A 20,886-nucleotide genomic window follows, 5' to 3' on the forward strand; every position below is an offset into this window, starting at 1 on the left:
TAAGAAATAGGAGCAGGAGTAGGCCATATGGCCCCTCGAGCCTGCTCCGCCATTCAATAAGATCATGGCTGATCTGATCATGGACTCAGCTCCACTTCCCCACCCACTCCCCATAACCCCTTATTCCCTTATCGTTTAAGAAATTGTCTATTTCTGTCTTTAATTTATTCAATGTTCCAGCTTCCACAGCTCTCTGAGGCAGCAAATTCCACAAATTTACAAACCTCAGAAGAAATTTCTCCTCATCTCTGTTTGAAGTGGGCGGCCCCTTATTCTAAGATCATGCCCTCTAGTTCTAGTCTCCCCCACCAGTGGAAACATCCTCTCTGCATCCACCTTGTCGAGCCCACTCATAATCTAATACGTTTCGATAAGATCACCTCTCATTCTTCTGAATTCCAAAGAGTAGAGGCCCAACCTACTCAACCTTTCCTCATAAGTCAACCCCCTCATCCCCGGAATCAACCGAGTGAACCTTCTCTGAACTGCCTCCACAGCAAGTATATCCTTTCGTAAATATGGAAACCAAAACTGCACGCAGTATTCCAGGTGTGGCCTCACCAATACTCTGTATAACTGGAGCAAAGTCTTCCCTGCTTTTATACTCCATCCCCTTTGCAATAAAGGCCAAGATACCATTGGCCTTCCTGATCACTTGCTGTACCTGCATACTATCCTTTTGTGTTTCATGTACAAGTACCCCCAGGTCCCGCTGTACTGCACATTCTTCCACAACTTTAAGCACAAAGTGCATTAACCATTGCAGTGCCTTACTGCTAGCAAGACCAAGGGGCAGAGATTTAAAGTAATTGGAAGAAGGATTAGAGGGAAGTTGAGAAGTTTCTCACCCAGAGGGTGGTGGGGGTCTGGAACTCACTGCCTGAAAGGGTGGTAGAGGCAGATACCCCTCACTCCTCCACGATATCTGCTATCTGCGCTCCTCCAATCAATTCTGGCTTCCTCTACATCCTTCGCTCCACCATCGGCAGTGTGCCTTCAGCTGCCTGGACCCCAGCTATGGCATTCCCTCCTGTCTTTTGGATGAGATGTTAAACCGAGGCCCCAACTGATGGAGGCAAAAGATCCCACAGCACCATTGGAAGAGCAGGGAAGTTCTCCCATGTCCTGGCCAATATTTATCCCTCAACCGACATCACAAACGGATTACCTGGTCATTATCACATTGCTGTCTGTGGGAGCTTGCTGTGCGCAAATTCACTGCCACGTTTCCCACATTACAACAGTGGTTACACTTCAAAAAGTACTTCGTTAGCTGTAAAGCACCTTGGGACGTTCTGAGGTCATGAACGGCGCTATAGAAATGCAAGTCTTTTCTTTCCCCTAAACCCTCTCCGCCTTTCTCCTCCTCAAAGCCTCTCCCATTGACCAAGTCTGTCCCAATATCTCCACGGTTTGCTGGGGTGCACCTTAAGCCTTAAACCTCCCGCTTTACACAAAGTTTAAAAAAAAAAAATTGCAAGACCACAGAAAGTTCATCTGATTTAATAAATTTATTAAAAATCTCTGACAATTAACAGCATTCTTTTGAACGGGGCAGCTGTGGAGCTCTGGGGTTGGGGCAGTGCCTGACTGGGTTCTCCTGATGTGTGAGGAATGGCCTCTCCTAGGGTCACCCACAACATATTCCACATCCGTGCAGGATTACAGTCCTGACAGAGGTAAGCCGAGAGGCACCGAGTGCCGTAACTGCAGCACAATACCCATCAAATCAGTATTAAAATATAGCGGGCACAATAAATAAAGGGAGACAACAGGAAGGTTTCGTGGTGGAGGGCAACACTAGCATTTAAACCGACCGCTTTCAATCCAGAGTCCACTTTATGCTAAATATATACTTTGAAAGAGGGGGGGGGGGGAGACGGGATGGGATGGGATGGGATGAGGGGGGCTGCCACTGCTCACGCTCCCGGCAATATCGGGACGCTCACTCCACATCATCTTCCACAAGGGTCTGTGCCGTTACAATCCGCTGGAGAGAGAAGACAAGCCAGCAGTTAGCAATCGCCACATCCTGCCGAAAAATACCCAACAGTTACATTTTCCCCCCCCCCCTCCAATTATTTGGGCATCATCACATGGCTGCTTGTGGGAGCTTGCTGTGCGCAAATTGGCTGCCGCGTTTCGCAAATTACAACAGTGACTAAACTCCTAAAAGTACTTCATTGGCTGTAAAGCGATTTGGGACAGCCAGAGGTTGTGAAAGGCGCTATAGAAATGCAAGTCTTCTTTCCACAGTTAATGAGCGCTGCGTACTGATGGTTTCACCCAATCAAAATCCTCCACACACCTTTCTATCCCAGAGCCACCCAGATCCCTTACTCCTCTGCCCACAGATATACACAGCCATTGTAACAGGGCGGTGCTTCACTCCTGACTGGGAAATTAGAGACCCTTCTCGAGCTGTCAGTCTATCCCCCCCCCCCCCCCCCCCCCCCACCACACACACACACTGCAGGGACAGTCTCGCCTCCCCGACACCAACGTGCTTCTCTGCTCCCCATCATTGCGGGGGTACAATCTCCAACCGTGCGTAGTAAAGGAACGGTTGGTGTCTCCCTCCGACAGGGTTCTGGTTGTGGTCGAGTGCTTGTTCGACAGTGGAACTGCTCGCGCAATTTCAGCTCTTCTGAACAGGCTGGCCTGATTGAAATGTTCTGTGCCATCCAACTACCAAATATCGCGTTTCATTATTTCTTCAGATCGCGGGTGTACAAACAGGAGGCAACCAACAATCCTTCCCTCAGTCTCGTGTGGAGCATAAACCACCCACCCCAGACCCCCCGTCACTCCCTCTCCCAGACCCCCCACCCAGACACCCCTCACCCAGACCCCCCCCTCACTCCCTCTCCCAGACACCCCATCCCAGACCCCCCTCACCCAGACACCCCTCACCCAGACCCCCCCCCTCACTCCCTCTCCCAGACACCCCATCCCAGACCCCCCTCACCCAGACCCCCCCCTCACTCCCTCTCCCAGACCCCCCACCCCAGACACCCTCACCCAGACCCCCCCCTCACTCCCTCTCCCAGACACCCCACCCCAGACCCCCCTCACCCAGACACCCCATCCCAGACCCCCCCCCTCACTCCCTCTCCCAGACCCCCACCCCAGACCCCCCTCACCCAGACACCCCATCCCAGACCCCCCCCTCACTCCCTCTCCCAGACCCCCCACCCCAGACACCCCTCACCCAGACCCCCCCACCCCCAGACCCCCCCACCCCCAGACCCCCCCCTCACTCCCTCTCCCAGACACCCCATCCCAGACCCCCCTCACCCAGACACCCCATCCCAGACCCCCCCCTCACTCCCTCTCCCAGACACCCCACCCCAGACCCCCCCCACACCCAGACCCCCCCCTCACTCCCTCTCCCAGAGCCCCCACCCCAGACCCCCCCCTCACCCAGACCCCCCCACCCCCAGACCCCCCCCTCACTCCCTCTCCCAGATACCCCCCACCCCCAGACCCCCCCTCACTCCCTCTCCCAGATACCCCCCACCCCCAGACCCCCCCCTCACTCCCTCTCCCAGATCCCCCCTCACTCCCTCTCCCAGAGCCCCCACCCCAGACCCCCCCTCACCCAGACCCCCCCACCCCCAGACCCCCCCCTCACTCCCTCTCCCAGACACCCCACCCCAGACCCCCCCTCACTCCCTCTCCCAGACACCCCACCCCAGACCCCCCCTCACCCAGACCCCCCCACCCCCAGACCCCCCTCACTCCCTCTCCCAGACACCCCACCCCAGACCCCCCCTCACTACCTCTCCCAGACACCCCACCCCAGACCCCCCCTCACCCAGACCCCCCCCTCACTCCCTCTCCCAGAGCCCCCCTCACTCCCTCTCCCAGAGCCCCCCCTCACTCCCTCTCCCAGACACCCCACCCCAGACCCCCCTACCCCCAGACCCCCCCCTCACTCCCTCTCCCAGACACCCCCCTCCCTCTCCCAGACACCCCACCCCAGACCCCCCTACCCCCAGACCCCCCCCTCACTCCCTCTCCCAGACACCCCCCTCACTCTCCCAGACACCCCACCCCAGACCCCCCCTCACCCAGACCCCCCCTCACTCCCTCTCCCAGACCCCCCCCTCACTCCCTCTCCCAGACACCCCCACCCCTAGACCCCCCCCCTCACTCCCTCACCCAGACCCCCCCCTCACTCCCTCTCCCAGACCCCCCCCTCACTCCCTCTCCCAGACCCCCCCTCACTCCCTGTCCCAGACACCCCCACCCCCAGACCCCCCCCTCACTCCCTCTCCCAGACACCCCACCCCCAGACCCCCCCCCTCACTCCCTCTCCCAGACACCCCACCCCAGACCCCCCCTCACTCCCTCTCCCAGACACCCCACCCCAGACCCCCCCTCACTCCCTCTCCCAGACACCCCACCCCAGACCCCCCCTCACTCCCTCTCCCAGACACCCCACCCCCAGACCCCCCCTCACTCCCTCTCCCAGACACCCCACCCCAGACCCCCCCTCACTCCCTCTCCCAGACACCCCACCCCCAGACCCCCCTCACTCCCTCCCAGACACCCCTCTCACTCCCTCTCCCAGACACCCCACCCCCAGACCCCCCTCCCTCTCCCAGATACCCCCCACCCCCAGACCCCCCCTCACTCCCTCTCCCAGACACCCCCAGCCCCAGACCCCCCTCTCTCTCCCAGACACCCCCGCACCCCCAGACCCCCCTCCCTCTCCCAGACACCCCCAGCCCCAGACCCCCCTCCCTCTCCCAGACACCCCCACTCCCAGACCCCATTCCCTCTCCCAGACACCCCCCCCACCCCCAGACCCCCCTCCCTCTCCCAGATACCCCCACCCCCTCCCTCTCCCAGACACCCCCAGCCCCAAACCCCCTCCCTCTCCCAGACACCCCCCACCCCCAGACCCCTTCCCTCTCCCAGACACCCCAGACCCCCCTCACTCCCTCTCCCAGACCCCCTCCCTCTCCCAGACACCCCCACCCCCAGACCCCCCTCACTCCCTCTCCCAGACACCCCCAGCCCCAGACCCCCTCACTCCCTCTCCCAGACACCCCAACCCCAGACCCCCCTCCCTCTCCCAAACACCCCCACCCCCAGACCCCCTCCCTCTCCCAGACACCCCCACCCCCAGACCCCCCTCACTCCCTCTCCCAGACCCCCTCCCTCTCCCAAACACCCCCACCCCCAGACCCCCTCCCTCTCCCAGACACCCCCACCCCCAGACCCCCCTCACTCCCTCTCCCAGACCCCCTCCCTCTCCCAGACACCCCCACCCCCAGACCCCCCTCACTCCCTCTCCCAGACACCCCCAGCCCCAGACCCCCTCACTCCCTCTCCCAGACACCCCAACCCCAGACCCCCCTCCCTCTCCCAAACACCCCCACCCCCAGACCCCCTCCCTCTCCCAGACACCCCCACCCCCAGACCCCCCTCACTCCCTCTCCCAGACACCCCCACCCCCACTCCCTCTCACAGACACCCCCCACCCCCAGACCCCCCTCACTCCCTCTCCCAGACACCCCCACCCCCACTCCCTCTCACAGACACCCCCCACCCCCAGACCCTCCTCCCTCTCCCAGACACCCTCACCCCCAGACACCCCTCCTTTTCCCGGACACCCCCACCCCCAGACACCCTCCCTCTCCCAGACACCCCCACCCCCTCTCACAGACACCCCTTCCTTTCCCAGACACCCCCACCCCCAGACCCCCTCCCTCTCCCAGACACCCCTCCCTTTCCCAGACACCCCCACCCCCAGACCCCCTCCCTCTCCCAGACACCCCTTCCTTTCCCAGACACCCCCACCCCCAGACACCCCTCCCTTTCCCAGACCCTCCCCGCCCCCCCACCCAGAGCCCTCTCCCTTTCCCACACTCGTACCCCCTCCCCGTCCATCCCCCGACCGGACTGGAGGCAGACTGCCCTGGGAGAGGCTGGGGGAGCCGACATCAGCACTCGGTGTGACAGAGACTGAACCTTGCACGGTGCGAGCCACAAACAACCCCTACAGGAATGCCCATCGACAGGTCACTGCTCCGTTACAGAGTTTGTCAGAGAGGTGAAATAGTGAAAAGCACAAATGAAGCTCAGCACTTTGGAATTCCCTGGAGCTTTCCTTTAGCATCCCTCCGTGTCCTGGATGTTGATACACAAACAACCAGGGGTCTGAAGGAATGCAGCTGTGGGACTGGGCGGCCGCACATCCCAACCCACAGCTCACACACAGCACGGACATTCGACTGACACGGTGAGCTCAGGCTTCAAAGGATCGACAAACCCTGGCTCGCCAACAAGCAATTATCTATCAACCGAGAAAACAATGGTGGTGTGAACGATGTCACCGATCAACTGCACACCTCCCCGTGACCCCGCCTCCTCCCCGTGACCCCGCCTCCTCCCCGTGACCCCGCCTCCTCCCCGTGACCCCGCCTCCTCCCCGTGACCCCGCCTCCTCCCCGTGACCCCGCCTCCTCCCCGTGACCCCGCCTCCTCCCCGTGACCCCGCCTCCTCCCCATGAGCCCCTCCCTGTCCCCCCGGTGACCCCTCCCCCACCCCGTGACCCCGCCTCCTCCCCATCACCCCTCCCCGTGACCCCGCCTCCTCCCCATGAGCCCCTCCCTGTCCCCCCGGTGACCCCTCCCCCACCCCGTGACCCCGCCTCCTCCCCATCACCCCTCCCCATGACCCCGCCTCCTCCCCGTGACCCCGCCTCCTCCCCATGAGCCCCTCCCTGTCCCCCTGGTGACCCCTCCCCGTGACCCCGCCTCCTCCCCTTCACCCCACCTTCTCCCCGTGATGCCACCTTCTCCCCGTGACCAGTCCCCCTTCCCCTACCCGTGCCCCCTCCCCTCCCTGTGGAGCCCCGCCCCGCACCCCCTCCCCCCGTGACCCCGCCCCTCCCCCTCCCCGTGGCTCCGCCCCCTCCACCCACCCCCTCCCCGTGACCTCTCCCCGCACCCCCACTCCCTCCCCGTGCCCCCTCCCCGTGACCCCTCCCCCTCCCCGTGATGCCACCTTCTCCCCGTGGCCAGTCCCCCTTCCCCTCCCCGTGCCCCCGTGACCCCTCCCCCTCCCCTCCCTGTGGAGCCCCGCCCCGCACCCCCTCCCCTCCCCCCGGCTCTGCCCCCTCCACCCACTCCCCGTGACCCCTCCCCACGTCCCCACTCCCTCCCCGTGCCCCTTCCCCGCGACCCCGCTCGCTCCCCACAGCCCCGCCCCCTCCGTGACCCCTCCCCGCGCCCCACCCCCTCCCCGTGGGGATCAAGAGGGCTTTGGTAAAGAAAATAAAGAAAAACTGCTTCCAGTGGCAGGAGGGCCAGTAACCGGGGGATACAAATTGAGGGTAACTGGGAGAACCAGAGGGGGAAGAGATGAGGAGAATTTTTTTTAACGCAGCGGGTTATGATGATCTGGAACACGCTGCCTGAAAGGGCGGTGGGAGCAGATTCAATAGTAACTTTCAAAAAGGAATTGGATAAATACTTGAAAAGGAAACATTTGCTGGGCCGTGGGGAAAGAGCGGGCGGGGGGGGGATTGGGACTGATTGTATCGCTCTTTGAGAGCCGGCTCAGGTCCGATGGGCTGAATGGCCTTCTTCTGTGTGGTATCGTTCTATGAGTGACAGACCCGTCCCCAGAACCCGCCCTCAATTCTGCACAGGGCACTCATTCCAGGGCTCTGCTCGTGAGACTTGCCTCAAACAGCTGAGCAGCGAGGACACTGGTGCAAACGGCTTGCACAGGGACCCGCATGTTAACGGCACACATGGAGAGGGGCACCTGGAGCTGAACTCCTGGGGTGGCAGGACTGTCGTATGAAGAGAGATTGGGTCGACTGGGCCTGTATTCACTGGAGTTTAGAAGAATGAGAGGGGATCTCACTGAAACTTATAAAATTCTGACTGGGTTGGATAGACTGGATGCGGGGAGAATGTTTCCCCGGGGCTGGGAAGTCTAGAACAAGGGCTCACAGTCTCGGGATACGGGGGAGGAAATTTAGGAGCGAGATGAGGAGAAATGTTTTCACTCAGAGGGTGGTGAACCTGTGGAATTATCTATCACAGAAGGCTGAATATATACTGAATATATTTAAGAGGGAGATAGATAGATTTCTAGACACAAAAGACATCAAGGGGTGTGGGGAGAAAGCAGGAACATGGTGTTGAGATAGAGGACCAGCCCTGATCATACTGAATGGCGGAGCGGGCTCGAAGGGCCGAATGACCTACCGCTGCTCCTGTTTTCGATGTTTCGATGTAACTCCGCGATGCCCCGAGCCCAGGAGGAAAACCACATCCTTAACGCGGTTGTCCACGATCGGGATAAAAGCGCTGGGAACGGGAGCCGACAGGAACCCGCCCCCCGCCCCCCCCCCGCCCGCGGGACTGGTCCCCATACCTGGCTGATGGTCGGCAGCTTGGTCAGCAACATCTGGAAGACGGGCGGGGGCAGGGTCTGCTGCAGCACCTGTAACAGTTGCTGAGGCTGCCCGCACACGGCGATCGCGTTGGTCAGGTGATCCACACCCTTCTCGTAGTCACCTGCAGAAGCAAGGCAAGTCGCTTAGCTTTCACACGATGCAGCGGGACTCGGGCTCCGACCCCGACCAGAACGTAGCCTCGCAGTGAGGACTTGCACAACTCGGCGTTCCTCCGATTCTGGCCTGGTTCGCCCCCACCTGTGGCAGCCGTGCCTTCAGCTGTCCAGGCTCCAGTTCTGGCACTCCCTCGCGAAACCTCCCTCGCCTCCTTTAAGACGCTCCTTAGAACCTACTCTGTGACCAAGCTGTTAACCGCCTGTCCTCGAATCTTGTTATGCAGCTCGATGGTAACAGGCCCGTGACGCGCCCTGGGACATTTTACTAGGTTAAGGGCCCTACACCCTTGGCTCAGTGGGTAGCAGGAGTCAGAACATTGTGGGGTCAGGCTCCACAACAACATGTATTTATACAATGCCTTTAACACAGTGAACTTCACAGGTGCGTCATAAAATAACATTTGACACAAAAGGGCAGATGACCAAAAGCTTGGTCAAAGGTAGGTTTCAAGGAGCGTCTTAAACGAGGAAAGAGAGGCAGAGAGGTTTAGGGAGAGAATTCCAGAGCTGAGGGCACAGCCACCAATGGTTACATAAGAACATAAGAAATAGGAGCAGGAGTAGGCCATATGGCCCCTCGAACCTGCCCCACCATTCAATATCAAGGCTGATCTGATCACGGACTCAGCTCCACTTCCCTGCCCACTCCCCAATCGCCCCAAAGTCGGTCTATCTCCGCCGTAAATATATTTAATGACCCAGCTTCCACAGCTCTCTGGGGCAGAGAATTCCACAGATTTACAACCCTCTGAAAATAAATTTCTCCTCATCTCAGTTTTAAATGGGCGGCCCCTTATGAGTGCAAATATCATCTCTGCATCCACCTTGTCGAGCCTCTTCATTATCTTATAAGTTTCAATAAGATCACCTCTCATTCTTCTGAACTCCAATGTGTATAGGGCCCAACCTACTCAACCTATCCTCATAAATCAACCCCCTCATCTCCGGAATCAACCTAGTGAGCTTCTCTGAACAGCCTCCAATGCAAGTATATCCTTCCTTAAATACGGAGACCAAAACTGCTGAGCGATTATAGTCGAGGATGTTCAAGAGGCTAGAATTTGAGGAGTGCAGATATCTGAGGGTTGTAGGGCTGGAGGAGGTTACAGAGATAGGGAGGGGCAGGGCCATGGAGGGATTTGAAAACAAGGAAGAGAATTTTGAAATCGAGGCATTGCTTAACCGGGAGCCAATGTAGGTCAGCGAGCACAGGGGCGATGGGTGAGCGGGACTTGGTGCGGGTTAGGACACGAGCAGCAGAGATTTGGATGACCTCAAGTTTACAGAGGGTAGAATGTGGGAGGCCAGCCAGGAGTGCGTTGGAATAGTTAAGTCCAGAGACTTGAGCAGTGTCTAGGCTGACACTCCAGTGCAGTACTCAGCAAGTGTGGCACTGTCGCAGGTTCCCTTGTTAAACCGAGGCTCCATCTGCCCTCTCAGGTGGACATAAAAGATCCCATGACACTATTTCGAAGAGGAGCAGGGGAGTTATTTTCCGGTGTCCTGGCCAATATTTATCCCTCAACCAACATCACTAAAAAAAGACTATTTGGTCATTACCACATTACTGGTTGTGGGAGCTTGCTGTGCGCAAATCAGCTGCTGCATTTCCCACATTACAACAGTGATTACATGTCAAAAAGTAGATCATTGGCTGTAAAGCGCGGTGGGACGTGCTGAGGAGTTTCAGCTAGGTTTTTTCACCCGAAATCAGCACAAAGATCCTGGAATTTTAAAAGCAAATTACATTTAGCGCAAAGAGTTTTCGCGATGTTTTGTATTAAGTTTAAAAATCACTGTGCTAGAAGCAGGCTCCGGCTACAAAACGGGACAGGCCCCAGATCGAATTAATCACAAGGGCGAGTTTCCACTAATTGTACCTACTTGCGGTCCTTCGAGGATGCTCTTCAAATTAAGCTTTTTTAAATTTAGGCGCAATGGCACCAGTAGGCACGTTTTAAATGCTTTTGAATATAATTGTTTTAATTTATTAAAAAAAACTGACTGATTGATGTACTCCAATAACCAGTTACAGGAGGGTGCTCCAGGTTACAGCAGCCCTGGACTCCACAACGTAGAACGGACCTCCGTACAGCTGAGGACAGTGCATGCATTCACTGGGATTTGTTGGGAATGGGTATAAAGAGATATGGAACCAAGGCAGCTAGATGGAGTCATGATACAGATCAGCCATGATGGAACTAGCTCGAGGGGCTGAATGGCCTCCTCCCATGTAGCCTGGTATGAGAAACATGACTACAAAGACATACGTGAAAAATCGGAGCTGTATTCATCAGATTATGAGTGATTTGACAAGGCGTTAAAAATTCTGAGGGGATGGGACTGGGTAGGTAGAGGCAGGCAGTTCCAGTGGTTGAGGGGTCTAGAGTGAAGGGATATTAAAAAAATTAAATGCAAGAGATTTAGGACAGAGCAGAAATCTTTTTTTTAATAAAATACATGGAACATTGCGAGACTGTGGAATGTACCATCGGAGTTAGTGATGTTTAAGAACAGGTTCATCATCCATCATCATCATCATCATAGACAGTCCCTCGGAATCGAGGAAGACTTGCTTCCACTCTAAAAGTGAGTTCTTAGGTGGCTGAACAGTCCAATACGGGAATTACAGTCTCTGTCACAGGTGGGACAGACAGTTATTGAGGGAAGGGGAGGGTGGGACTGGTTTGCCGCACGCTCCTTCCGCTGTCTGCGCTTGATCTCTGCATGCTCTCGGCGACGAGACTCGAGGTGCTCAGCGCCCTCCCGGATGCACTTCCTCCACTTTGGCCGGTCTTTGGCCAGGAACTCCCAGGTGTCAGTGGGATGTTGCACTTTATCAGGGAGGTTTTGAGGGTGTCCTTGTAACGTTTCCATTTCCCACCTTGGGCTCGCTTGCCATGTAGGGGTTCCGAGAAGAGCATTTGCTTTGGGAGTCTTGTTAGATAGGGAAGGGATACAGAACAGGGAGGGCAGATGGGAGTAGGATACTGCTCGTGTGCAGAATGAAGACCAGCACGGACTGGTTGGGCTGAATGGTCTGTCTGCGTGTTGTCAGTCGATGCTGTAACTCTGCACCGTTTTTAAATCCACCCCTTACAATAACAGCTTACCATAGTCAACGTGCAACACATGATTTGAAAGAACTCAGCGATTCCCGGGGGTTGTGTCTTGGGGAACAGAATATGGCCAATGGGGTCAGAGTGGTTCACACAAGGGATGGGCAATAAATGCCAGCCTTGCCAACAGCACCCACACCCCCAGAATGAATTAACAAAAAATGTGCATCATTTATGTGAGGTTATGCACTTTGGTAGAAAAAAAATCAAAGAGCAAGTTATTATTTAAATGGAGAAAGATTGCAAAGTGCTGCAGTACAGCGGGACCTGGGGGTACTTGTGCATGAAACACAAAAGGTTAGTATGCAGGTACAGTAAGTGATCAGGAAGGTCAATGGTATCTTGGCCTTTATTGCAAAGGGGATGGAGTATAAAAGCAAGGAAGTCTTGCTACAGCTATAGAAGTATTGGTGAGGCCACATCTGGAATACTGTGTGCAGTTTTGGTTTCCATATTTAAGAAAGGATATACTTGCTTTGGAGGCAGTTCAGAGAAGGTTCACTCGGTTGATTCCGGAAATGAGGGGATTGACTTATGAGGAAAGGTTGAGTAGGTTGGGCCTCTACTCATTGAAGTTCAAAAGAATGAGAGGTGATCTTATCGAAATGTATAAGATTATGAGGGAACTTAACAAGGTGGATGCAGAGAGGATGTTTCCACTGATGGGGGAGACTAGAACTAGAGGGCATGATCTTAGAATAAGGGGCCGCCCATTTAAAACTGATATGAGGAGAAATTTCTTCTCTCGGAGGGTTGTAAATCTGTGGAATTCGCTGCCTCAGAGAGCTGTGGAAGCTGGGACATTGAATAAATTAAAGACAGAAATGGACAGTTTCTTAAACAATAAGGGATAAGGGGACGGGTGGGGAAGTGGAGCTGAGTCCATGATTGGATCAGCCATGATCGTATTGAATGGCGGAGCAGGCTCGAGGGGCCATATGGCCTACTCCTGTTTCTTATGTTCATGCTTTCAACATAAAGGTAAACTATCCCTCTTCATCCTTTGACACGGTTGACCAGTCCATCCTCCTCCAACGCCTCCCCACCATCGTCCAGCTGGGTGGGACTTCACTCGCCTGGTTCCATTTTATCTATCTAATCATAGCCAGAGAATCACCTGCAATGGCTTCTCTTCCCGCCCCCGCATCGTTACCTCTGGTGTTCCCCAAGGATCTATCCTTGGCCCCCTCCTATTTCTCATCTACATGTTGCCCCTTGGCGACATCATCCGGAAACACAGCGTCAGTTTCCACATGTACGCCGACGACACCCAGCTCCACCTCACCACCACTTCTCTCGACCCCTCCAGGGTCTCGGAAATTGTCAGACTGCTTGTCCCACATCCAGTTCTGGATGAGCAGAAATTTTCTCTAATTGAATATTGGGAAGACTGAAGCCATTGTTTTCGGTCCTCGCCACCATCTCCGTTCCCTCGACACTGACTCCATCCCTCTCCCCAACTCCTGTCTGAGGCTGAAACAGACTGCTTGCAACCTTGGTGTTGTACTTTATCCTGAAATGAGCTTCCGACCACATAACCGCAGTATAACTTAGGGCCTAGGAAGCTGAAGGCACGGCCACCAATGGTGGCACAATTAAAATTGGGGATGGGCAAAACCGGGAGCAAACCAAAATATAATGAGAATATTGTGTCTGAAAACCCAGTAACCCCTTTGTTAGTTCTTCCCTGACTGGACCAATGAAGGCTGGGAGCTTTTTAATCGATCTTTAAATAATTTTGGGGATGTGGCCATCGCTGGCAAGGCTGGCATTTATTGCCCATCCCCAGTTGGCAAAGACTGTGGATGGGCCACCTACTTGAGGTGTTGGTGGCGGTTCGATACAACGGTGTGGCTTGCTGGGTCCACCTCAGAGTCAACCACATTGGTGTGGGACTGGAGTCACGTGTAGGCCCCGACTGGGTAAAGGCGGCAGCTTTCCTTCCCTAAAGGGACACGAGTGAACCCGGTGGGTTTTTAAAGCCAATCCAACAGCCACATGGTCACCGTTGGGGACACCAGCTTTTTAATGCCCAGATTTTAAATAACCGAATTAAAATTCTCAAATTGCAACGGTGGGATTTAAACTCGTGCTCTCTGGATTACTAATCCAGTAACATAACCATTATATTCCCGCACGCATGTGTTTTCAGGAAGGGGAGTCAGAGAGACCGTAGTTCTATAACCTCCCCCAGCCCTACAACCCCCGCCCCGCCCCTCCCCGAGATCTCATCACTCCTCCGATTCTGGCCTCCTGCACATCCCAGATTTGCATCACCCCACCACTGGCGGCCGTGCCTTCAGCTGCCGTAGCCCCAAGCTGTGGAACTCCCCCCCCCCCCCCCCGCCCCCCAAAGCTCTCCGCCCGCTCTCTCCTCCTTTCAGACCCTCCTCAAAACCTACCTCTTTGACCAAACTTCTGGCCACCTGCCCCAATATGTGGCTCGGTGTCAAATTTAGTTTGGTAATCGCCACAAGTGAAGCGCTTGGGAACGCTTTGCTACGTTAAAGGCGCTATATAAATGCAAGTTGTTGTTGTTGAAAGTAGAGGGTTTTTTTTTTAAATCTAGCAAGGGACACTTTAAAATTACTGACCTTGAGCCAGCAACTCTTCACCCAGTTGGATCTCTTCCAGGAAAAACTTCTGCACAGCTTCTGCATCCTTCAGGTCTGGGAGCTGCAATGCGAGGAGATCATACGGGTTACTACAAGAGCTTTGTTACTCTTCACAGGCTGCGGAGATTGGAGGGGCGTGTTGGTGGAGGGAACCGCTTAGAAAACTGAAGCAGGGCTATGGGGGCAGGCGGTAGGAGCCGCAAGTTTGGATACCCCGCCCCAACCCCCCATGACTGAGACGCCCAGCTCGAGACGTTCACCTCGAGACATTCACTTGCCGAGGGGGTGCCATCGCTTCTGAATACATTTGGCCGGGGATTCTCTGCCTCCCTCCTCCGACATTAAAGCTTCATCAAAACACCAGAAGACCAGGCTTGGCCACGAGGCCCCGTCTGGTGGAATAACCCGCAAAAACACCAGCACTTTGAAGCCAGTGCCTGGGATAGATGGAGAGGGGGGGGGAAACTGTTCTACAAGGAGAGATTGAGTAGACTAGGCCTATATAGAGTTTAGAAGAATGCGAGGTGATCTCATTGAAACATACAAAATTCTTACAGGGCTAGACAAGGTAGAAGCAGGGAGGATGTTTTCTCTGGCTGAGGAGTCTAGAACCAGGGGTCACAGTCTCAGAATAAGGGGTCAGCCATTTAAGACTGAGATGAGGAGAAACTTCTTCACTCAGAGGGTGGTGAATCTTTGGAATTCTCTACCCCAGAGGGCTGTGGAGGCTCAGTCTTGGAGTATATTCAAGACAGAGATCGATAGACTTTTGGATATTAAGGGAACCAAGGGATATGGGGATAGTACAGGCAAGTGGAGTTGAGGTCGAAGATCAGCCCTGATCTTATTGAATGGCCTACTCCTGCTCCTAATTCTTATCTTCTTATTAAACCTTTAAAATGAACTGATTACCGGCAATGGGTAAAACTCGAGCCTCACAGTCGAGGCTGGTGTGAAGAACGGACACGTGAGAGGAGTAAACCTCACCATCACTCTGCCCTCGGGCAAAGAACTAACGCTGTGGGACAGAACGTCCACTGGAAAGAAAACAGGCAGGAACAAGGGATGTGGGGGTGTTTGGAAGATGGTAAAATTCAACCTACTTACCAACAAAGAGCCCAAGATCAGCCCGTGCCCCTCCCCACCACCTCCCCTCCCCTCCCCAGCCCGTGCCCCTCCCCACCACCTCCCCTCCCCACCACCTCCCCGCCCCAGCCCGTGCCCCTCCCCACCACCTCCCCTCCCCAGCCCGTGCCCCTCCCCACCACCTCCCCGCCCCAGCCCGTGCCCCTCCCCACCACCTCCCCTCCCCAGCCCGTGCCCCTCCCCACCACCTCCCCTCCCCAGCCTGTGCCCCTCCCCTCCCCAGCCCGTGCCCCTCCCCAGCCCGTGCCCCTCCCCACCACCTCCCCTCCCCAGCCCGTGCCCCTCCCCACCACCTCCCCTCCCCAGCCCGTGCCCCTCCCCACCACCTCCCCTCCCCAGCCTGTGCCCCTCCCCTCCCCAGCCCGTGCCCCTCCCCAGCCCGTGCCCCTCCCCACCACCTCCCCTCCCCAGCCCGTGCCCCTCCCCACCACCTCCCCTCCCCAGCCCGTGCCCCTCCCCAGCCCGTGCCCCTCCCCACCACCTCCCCTCCCCAGCCCGTGCCCCTCCCCACCACCTCCCCTCCCCAGCCCGTGCCCCTCCCCACCACCTCCCCTCCCCAGCCCGTGCCCCTCCCCAGCCCGTGCCCCTCCCCACCACCTCCCCTCCCCAGCCCGTGCCCCTCCCCACCACCTCCCCTCCCCAGCCCGTGCCCCTCCCCAGCCCGTGCCCCTCCCCACCACCTCCCCTCCCCAGCCCGTGCCCCTCCCCACCACCTCCCCTCCCCAGCCCGTGCCCCTCCCCAGCCCGTGCCCCTCCCCAGCCCGTGCCCCTCCCCTCCCCAGCTCGTGCCCCTCCCCACCACCTCCCCTCCCCTTCCCACCCCTCCATTTCCCCCCTCCCCACTCCATGCCCCTCCCCTTGCCCCTCCTCACCAATGTCCTCGCATTTTTTTTTCCAAATTACCGCGCATGCACGTTTTTCCCATTATAGGGCCGTTGAGTGGCCTCGCAGGAACTCCAGATCAGTGCGCAGCTTAACAACAACGGTGTACCCCATTCCCTCCCCCGGCCGGGCTGGAGGCAGACTGCTCTGTCAAAGGCTCGGGGAGCCGGCATCAGCACTCGGTGTGACAGAGATTCTGCGCCTCACTGCGACTGAACCTTGCACGACGCGGGCCACAAACACGCCCGATTCCTTCCCCACAGGTCCTGCTGTGTCGCTCGCCAATATCTGAATGCCCATAGACAGGTCAATGCTCCTTTGCAGAGTTTGTCAGAGAGGTGAAATAGTGAAAAGCACAAATGAAGCTCAGCACTTTGGAATTCTCTGGAGCTTTCCTTTAGCATCCCTCCGTGTCCTGGATGTTGAGATACAAAAACAGCCAGGGGTCTGAAGGAATGCAGCTTAGGATTGGGCGGCCGCACATCCCTACCCACAGCTCCTTCACACCTAGCACACAGGCCTGTAAAGGGGAGTGACCGACACTGCGATGGGGATGAGCCACAAACAATGCCCCGTGCTGCTCACGTGCTCTGCATTTCAAAGATCACAACCCGCACATTGGCACGCTCAATCCGTGAACACTTACCCGGGGGAGTCCAGCCTTTTCTCTGGCAAGTCGCTGCTTCCTCCTTCCTGTAAAGTGCAGAGGAAGATTTGAAGGTGTAAGGTGCTCGCTCATTAATACGGGGCCACTGCGCAGGTTCAACGCAAGCCCTGCGCCTCTGGTGGAGCAGAGTGATTAGAAATACATTCCAGCGCGGCGCCCTCTACAGGGGATCTATGAGCTGCACGAACAGGGCAAGCAACCGTGTGTCTTAACCAATCAGACTGAAGTATCCTTACTGAGGCACGCAGAGTCTAAACCAGGAAGTGTCATTAGAATATTTAATTCATTGCCAAATCAGGTACAGAAAGCAAAAGAGAGGGGAAGAATAATTGGATTGAGAGATAAAAGAGATGGAAAGAAAACAATTTTTAAAAAAGGGTTTGCATTTATTTTTAAATCTCCAATAATAAAGATCTGAAGGAATGTGACTGGACACGTGTAAATTTTCAGTGCCAGAGAACTTGTTTGGCAGTAATTAAGAGTTATCACATCGTTAAAAATTCACTTACATGTGATTGGCTGCGCCAGAACTTTTTCTGGTTGAGTTTAGTGTGTATCTATCACGCAAGTACTGCGACTTAACGCCTTCCAAGTGTTTCAATGCCGAGTCCCTCAGTGAGATACCATTATGGCGAAGCATGTGGAAGAGCAGGGTATCTCGGTCAGCAACTTCACAACTCTTTTGGAGTTAACAATAAACATTAAATCATGCCCCCCGATCTGGGGGACACTCCAAACATTTCCCAAGGCCCTTTTTTTGTTTTTGTTTTGCATTTTTGTAGGTTTTTGTGTTTTTTTACAGCACAGGTGTGGTTACTGGACGTTGCTGTCCAATTTACTCCATAATAACGGTGAGTGCTGAAAACATCACCCTTATTCCCATCACACCTGCACTGAACAATCTCTCCCCCGCCCCGCCAGCCTACAGGAATGCCCATAGACAGGTCACTGCTCCGTTACAGAGTTTGTCAGAGAGGTGAAATAGTGAAAAGCACAAATGAAGCTCAGCACTTTGGAATTCTCTGGAGCTTTCATTTTGCATCCCTTCTTGTCCTGGCTGTTGAGATACAAAAACAATCAGGGGGTTTAAAAGAATGCAGCTTTCGCAATGTGCAAAGCTCCACCCAGTTCCTCCAGAGCTGGTACATGGGCCTGTAATGGGGAGTGACCGACACTGCGATGGGGGAAGTCCCTGCTTCCGCCTTCCTGTAAAATGAAGAGATTTGAAGGTGCATGGGTCGGGGGGCACAGTGCCTGGGTGTTTGAGGGAGAGGTGGTCCACCGGTCTGCGGGTGGCACGGTGTGTGTGTGTATATGTGAGTGTGTGTGAGAGTGTGTGTGTATGTATGTGAGTGTGTGTGTATATGTGAGTGAGTGTGAGAGTATGTGTATGTATGTGAGTGTGAGTGAGTACGGGTGTGTGTGAGAGAGTGTGTGTATGTGAGTGAGTGTGGGTGTGTGTGTGTGTGAGTGTGGGTGTGTATGTGTGAGTGAATGTGGCTGTGTGTATGTATGGGAGTGTGAGAGAGTGTGTGTGTATATGTGAGTGAATGTGGGTGTGTGAGAGTGTGTATGTATGGGAGTGTGTGTGTATATGTGGGTGTGTGTGGGTGAGAGTGGGTGTATATGTGAGTGAATGTGGGTGTGTGTGTATATGTGGGTGTATATGTGAGTGAATGTGGGAGTGTGTGTGTATATGTGGGTGTGTGTGTGTGTGTGTATATGTGGGTGAGTGTGGGAGTGTGTGTGTATATATATGTGGGTGAGAGTGGGTGTATATGTGAGTGTGTGTGTGTGTATATGTGGGTGAGAGTGGGTGTATATGTGAGTGTGGATGTGTGTATATGTGAGTGAGAGTGGGTGTATATGTGAGTGTGGATGTGTGTATATGTGAGTGAGAGTGGGTGTATATGTGAGTGAATGTGGGTGTGCGTGTGTGTATATGTGGGTGTGCGTGTGTATATATGTGGGTGTGCGTGTGTGTATGTGGGTGTGCGTGTGTGTATATGTGTGGGAGCGTGTGTATATATGTGGGTGTGCGTGTGTGTATATGTGTGGGAGCGTGTGTATATATGTGGGTGTGTGTGTGTGTATATGTGTGGGAGCGTGTGTGTATATGTGGGTGTGCGTGTGTGTATATGTGGGTGTGCGTGTGTGTATATGTGTGGGAGCGTGTGTGTATATGTGGGTGCGCGTGTGTGTATATGTGGGTGTGCGTGTGTGTATATGTGTGGGAGCGTGTGTGTATATGTGGGTGTGCGTGTGTGTATATGTGGGTGTGCGTGTGTGTATATGTGGGTGTGCGTGTGTGTATATGTGGGTGTGCGTGTGTGTATATGTGGGTGTGCGTGTGTGTATATGTGTGGGAGCGTGTGTGTATATGTGGGTGTGCGTGTGTGTATATGTGGGTGTGCGTGTGTGTATATGTGTGGGAGCGTGTGTGTATATGTGTGGGAGCGTGTGTGTATATGTGTGGGAGCGTGTGTGTATATGTGGGTGTGCGTGTGTGTATATGTGGGTGTGCGTGTGTGTATATGTGTGGGAGCGTGTGTGTATATGTGGGTGTGTGTGTGTGTATATATGTGGGTGTGTGTGTGTATATGTGGGTGTGTGTGTGTATATGTGGGTGTGTGTGTGTGTGTATATGTGGGTGTGTGTGTGTATATGTGGGTGTGTGTGTGTGTGTATATGTGGGTGTGTGTGTGTGTATATGTGGGTGTGTGTGTGTATATGTGGGTGTGTGTGTGTATATGTGGGTGTGTGTGTGTGTATATGTGGGTGTGTGTGTGTGTATATGTGGGTGTGTGTGTGTATATGTGGGAGTGTGTGTGTGTATATGTGGGTGTGTGTGTGTATATGTGGGTGTGTGTGTGTATATGTGGGTGTGTGTGTGTGTATATGTGGGTGTGTGTGTGTATATGTGGGTGTTAAGAGTGCTCTCTCACACTCACAGACAGACGGCCGCGCCCTGCACCACGTGCGGCCCGGATCGCAAACCGGGCCTGAGCGGCCGCCGGTGTCCGGGGGGGCGGGGTGGGGGGACTGACCCCACACCCCCTGACCCCCCCGCTCCCTGACCCCCCCGCTCCCTGACCCCCTGACCCCCCCGCTCCCTGACCCCCTGACCCCGCCACTCACGCTCTCGCAGCCGGCTCCTGAAGTCGGGCTCGCTCCGCCGCTTGCGGTCGAAGTAGACACAGTAACCGAGGAACAGGGCGCCGCACAGGCCGGCCGCCAGCGCGCTGGTCCTGGCCGCCATCCCGGGGGGTGGGTGAGCGGGGGCTCGGGGCCCGGGGCCCGGGGCTCGGGGCGGTGCACAGGCCGCGCTGTCCCGGTATATCCCGCTCGGTCCCTGTCTCCGGCCGATCACGCGCCGCCTGCCGCCATTCTCCGTCGTCTCCGTCGTCGCCGCACCGAAGGCCCCCCGCGCGTGCGTCATCACCCCGCGACTGCGGCTGCCCGCGGCGCTGCCCGAGCCCAGAGTGGGGGGGGGGGCACCTTGAGCACAGACTGCCCCAGGGCCAGGACTGGTGCAGCAGGCCCAGAGTACAGGGGGGGGGGCAAGGAAACTATGCTCAACCCTTTGTAAAACACTAATAGGGGGTTTAAACAAGGATCAGGGCTGACCATTGCTGTGGGGGGGGAAGGTCAGCCACTGGGGCCACTGGGGGTTAAACTGAAGAACAAAAAGGGGGAGCACACTGCTGGGAGTGTGCGACAGACCCCAGTCAGGGGGGGGGCAAATATAGAGGCACATCTCTCAAGTGCAAAAAGTAATAGTAGGGGATTTCAAGTACCCCAATATTAACTGGGATAGAATTAGTGTGAAGGGTGTAGAGGGAGCAAAATTCTTAA

At 55.7% G+C, this 20,886-nt stretch overlaps 1 protein-coding gene and 3 non-coding genes across 4 annotated transcripts; all 4 read right to left on the reverse strand.

Annotated features, from left to right (window-relative positions):
* Positions 1–1,492: 1,492 nt before the first annotated feature.
* Positions 1,493–20,467, reverse strand: LOC139267014 (mitochondrial import receptor subunit TOM20 homolog). Its single transcript, XM_070884647.1, has 5 exons — positions 20,170–20,467; positions 17,011–17,057; positions 14,316–14,397; positions 8,405–8,547; positions 1,493–1,990 (listed from the first exon to the last, which is right to left on the reverse strand). Exons 1-5 carry the CDS (start codon positions 20,288–20,290, stop codon positions 1,946–1,948), a joined length of 438 nt encoding a protein of 145 aa, XP_070740748.1. The 5' UTR covers positions 20,291–20,467; the 3' UTR covers positions 1,493–1,945.
* LOC139267665 (small nucleolar RNA SNORA14) lies at positions 6,049–6,185 on the reverse strand. Its single transcript, XR_011593945.1, has one exon. It is a non-coding gene; the product is annotated as a small nucleolar RNA SNORA14 (small nucleolar RNA).
* Positions 16,687–16,825, reverse strand: LOC139267664 (small nucleolar RNA SNORA14). The gene has a single exon (XR_011593944.1). It is a non-coding gene; the product is annotated as a small nucleolar RNA SNORA14 (small nucleolar RNA).
* LOC139267666 (small nucleolar RNA SNORA14) lies at positions 17,995–18,131 on the reverse strand. Its single transcript, XR_011593946.1, has one exon. It is a non-coding gene; the product is annotated as a small nucleolar RNA SNORA14 (small nucleolar RNA).
* Positions 20,468–20,886: the final 419 nt, after the last annotated feature.

Source organism: Pristiophorus japonicus, chromosome 7, assembly GCF_044704955.1.
Source record: "Pristiophorus japonicus isolate sPriJap1 chromosome 7, sPriJap1.hap1, whole genome shotgun sequence".
Classification (NCBI taxonomy): domain Eukaryota; kingdom Metazoa; phylum Chordata; class Chondrichthyes; family Pristiophoridae; genus Pristiophorus; species Pristiophorus japonicus.

Excerpts from the sequence above, each read along its gene's own strand:
- LOC139267014 (XM_070884647.1), bottom strand. The coding sequence starts at position 20,290 with ATGGCGGCCAGGACCAGCGCGCTGGCGGCCGGCCTGTGCGGCGCCCTG. Across the intron at positions 17,058-20,169 it reads CAGGAGCCGGCTGCGAGAGC|GAAGGAGGAAGCAGCGACTT; the intron begins GTGAGTGGCGGG and ends TGCACTTTACAG. Across the intron at positions 1,991-8,404 it reads AGCTGCCGACCATCAGCCAG|CGGATTGTAACGGCACAGAC; the intron begins GTATGGGGACCA and ends TTCTCTCTCCAG.